We start from the raw sequence: 3,570 nt of genomic DNA, 5'->3' as shown, positions 1-3,570 counted from the left end.
TGAAAATTATCATTCACATACAGGGAATGCAATCAAGTGGCTCATCATCTTGCAAAGCTTGGAGTTCATTGTGAAGAGGAATATATTATGATAGACAAAGCACCTATTTCAATTATATATGGAATATGTAATGAAAGATGAAGTTTGTATTTCATAATTAATAATCAATAAAATTATTCTGTTTTTAAAAAAAAAAAAACTATTAAAATTGTATCATATATGTCACCTCTTTTTTGTCCATCTTAAGTTAAATATATAGCAACAAGGGAGTGACATGAATTACAACTAATACTAAAAAAATGGCAGTTTGAGGAAATAAAGTGTGATTTTCCCGTATGGAGGATGCGAGGATGTCCTCTAAATATAAATATGTCCGGCCCCAAAAGTGCCCCTAGTATATTTTTATTTTTGTTTTTGATTTTTTTAGTATTAACAAATTATATACGCAAATTTGAGAAGCATATTTGGAGGGCGCGCGCCCAAACATTTTCCTCCCCGTATAATGGAGTGAAGCTGCCTACAAAAATCTTCGTTTCTTGTGCCGGAATAAGAACTGGTGGTGGCTACTGCTAGCTAGCACACCATTGAATATATAGAATCTGAGTTTTCATGAGAATGAGGTAACACGCGGCGGAGTGTGATGAACATTTGTGACGGCGTGTGATCAGATTAACGCGTTAAGAAAGATAGTGGACGGCGATCGAGGTGAATGGACACGAAGGGAAGATAGGGTAATGGTGAGGCATACATACATACTGTGATGGCTGTGGACAACATGATTTGTAAAGGAAACTTAATTATGTTGCCGATCATTAGACTCAAAACTTCCTGATGAAATTAGGAAAGTGGAAACAAATTGTTAATAGGTAAAATCTTACAATAAGTCGAAAGGGGAGAAAGATTCATTCCGACTTATAAGAGTGACCTGGGTATCGATGAAGCTGTTTAAAGTCCGTGGTGGCGATTTGATAGTCGGTACGGTATCTATATGTTCATTCATAACAGTAAATAGAAAATTACGATTAATTTGAAACCTAAAATTGTGATTAGACTTAGACAGCAGGTGGTCAAGCTTTTTTAGAGATAAATTTAAAACATTTTATGTATAATAAAAGTCTTAGCTAATTACTTGCCACCAAACAGAATAACAATTTAATTTTCTGAAACCTCCAAATGCCACCTCAGCAAGCACAGGAATTAAGAGGAGCTGAAAGTCGAAATGCTTTTTTTTTTTTTTTCCCTAATTATAGAGATCAATGAATGATCAGCAATACTCCGAGTTGCTCTGATCTACACCATTAATGATCTGTAATAGCAATTCCCTGGTTTGCTGAACTGCAAGCTTTTCGCCATAAATTCCCTGAATTCAGAGGAAGTGTACAAAAATAAATAAACATCTGCAAAAACTTGTGAAAGTACATGTAAAGACTGAGAGAAATTGCAGGAAAAGTCACTGTGGCAGTACGAGCTGCCATATTCGGTAAAGCTCCAATTGTACTGTGATTTAGTTGCTGGTTCTAAGTCTGTTACGACTCCTTTTATGTCCTACTCTGATGTTGTAGTTAGTTATGAGTTTGTTTTCATTTGATTGTTGTACCAAGAAACACACATATGAAAAGATTCTATTTGCAATCCTAATTATTTATAACCTGCCAAACACGCTATTGATTTATGTCCTACGCTATTGATTATTAACCTACTTTGATGTAGAAGCTTGTCTTGTCGCATTATTTAGGGTTAGTTTGGATAAAAAAATTATTTTATTTCATTTTATCAATATAATTTTTTTTAAATTTTCACACAAAATATAATAAATAATTTAATTTTTTTAAATCTTAAAATAATAATAATATTAAAAATATATTCTAACAATATTTTATTTAACTCATTTAAAATCATCTCATCTCATCTCAATTTACTATCAAACCAACCCTTAATATAAAAATATTTGACTTATGAAATTTCTTTTTTCATGAATGTTCTCGAGGGATGTGTTTACATACTGGCTCACAAGTAACGGAAGTTGAAACGTTTTGCCACCAAAAATCATGTTCTTAATTGCTAACCTTAACACAAGATGAAACTAGCATTGCTCCTTTGGAGGTAGTCACATTTGTGTTGATGAATTCAAAGCCAAAAGCACTCATGGCCTCCATAAGTGTAGTGAACCCACCCCTTTTCTTCTCGAAGATGACCTTTACCCAAAGTTTGTCCCTATCGATTTGGGTCACCTCAACCTCTACCTTTGGACAAGAAAAGGAAAGTCACAATTAAAATTAATAGTTTCTGAGTCAAAGACTTAAATATTGCATGAGCATATCAACTAGCTGACAGACCTGAATCCCACTTTTCTTCATCTCTTCTGCGGCTTCAACTTTTACTTTGCTTGCTGGATTAATTTCTCCCACTTCAGATGAAGCTTCGACTTCGAGTTCGCAAAGTTGTTCCTGAAGAATCTTTACATTCTTCTGAAGTTCCTGAATGTATGTAATTGCATCCTCAATAATAGTTGCTTTATTCATCTATAACCCAACAAAACAATCCATCAGAATCTGCAATTTTATCTAGAAAAAACATGAACTTTGTGGAACTAGCTAGCAAATTGATTGAAATGCAAAAACATGGAGAATTAAAGGGTGTTGGGTGTTTACATTTGTAATCCGAGGGACTAATGCTCTTAGTTTCAGGAGCCTATCACTGAGCTTCTGTCTCCTCCTCCTCTCAGCATGTAGGTTCTTAGACTTGTGCTCTTTCGTGTCATCATAGCTCCTTCGGCCCATCCTTCCAGTACTAGTGCTACCTTCTTCTATTATGCAGGATTCATCCAAGGCAGTGTCTAAATGTTCCATTTTGTGGCAAAGTTCGTTACTTGATCAAACTAAGTTGGAGAAAGCTTTGCATTAGTTTGATTCAAGCTTGTGTGATTGATTATATAACTGCTCCTCACAAGGTTAACATGCCAGGGAGAGAGAGAGAGAGAGAGAGAGAGAGAGAGATTCTACGCAGTACTGAAGTTTTTAGCACGGTTCGTGTATTGTTAAAAAGAATGGGTAGTTTTAGCATGAGAGAGAGAGAGAGAGAGATCAGAGAGTATCATTGGAATCCATTTTCTGGGTATGTTAGGTTAGTTGTAGCCCTATAAAAATAAGAAATATCAAGTAATTACACGATCGGCATGTTCTGCCTGAATTAAACTGCATTCATTCAATGCAGTTTGACCCCAAATCTCTCTTCCAAACAAGAACAAAATATTATAGAGCTAATTAAAAAATAATTCTAAGATCATATATATAAGTGAATTATCCTTGATGATTCTTTACCATTGATCTTGTTGACTGGATAGTACGATATTGAATATGGGTTGGTTATGGGGAGATATTGTTCTCCATGCAATAAAGCATTGCAGTTCGTACAATTATATTCCTGAAGCTAACCATATATGATAATTATATATGATAGTGTCATGTCATGTGATGTACATTGCGGATATATAGTTAGAGAATGGTGAACTTTTCACTTCGGCTGCTTCCTGTACATATATAATTTCAGTACCAGTACTCATACCTGCAA

The 3,570-nt window shown here is 34.7% G+C and overlaps 1 protein-coding gene across 1 annotated transcript; it reads right to left on the bottom strand.

The window, feature by feature from the left end:
- Positions 1-1,264: 1,264 nt before the first annotated feature.
- On the bottom strand, positions 1,265-2,937 carry LOC108989343 (transcription factor DYT1-like). Its single transcript, XM_018962897.2, has 4 exons — positions 2,652-2,937; positions 2,337-2,522; positions 2,067-2,243; positions 1,265-1,360 (listed from the first exon to the last, which is right to left on the bottom strand). Exons 1-4 carry the CDS (start codon positions 2,847-2,849, stop codon positions 1,265-1,267), a joined length of 657 nt encoding a protein of 218 aa, XP_018818442.1. The 5' UTR covers positions 2,850-2,937.
- Positions 2,938-3,570: the final 633 nt, after the last annotated feature.

Source organism: Juglans regia, chromosome 3 (assembly GCF_001411555.2).
Source record: "Juglans regia cultivar Chandler chromosome 3, Walnut 2.0, whole genome shotgun sequence".
Lineage (NCBI taxonomy): Eukaryota > Viridiplantae > Streptophyta > Magnoliopsida > Fagales > Juglandaceae > Juglans > Juglans regia.
This window is presented reverse-complemented; position numbering and strand designations above follow the sequence as displayed.

Excerpts from the sequence above, each read along its gene's own strand:
- LOC108989343 (XM_018962897.2), bottom strand. The coding sequence starts at position 2,849 with ATGGAACATTTAGACACTGCCTTGGATGAATCCTGCATAATAGAAGAA. Across the intron at positions 2,523-2,651 it reads TAGTCCCTCGGATTACAAAT|ATGAATAAAGCAACTATTAT; the intron begins GTAAACACCCAA and ends GTTGGGTTATAG. Across the intron at positions 1,361-2,066 it reads TAGTTTCATCTTGTGTTAAG|GGAATTTATGGCGAAAAGCT; the intron begins GTTAGCAATTAA and ends CTCTGAATTCAG.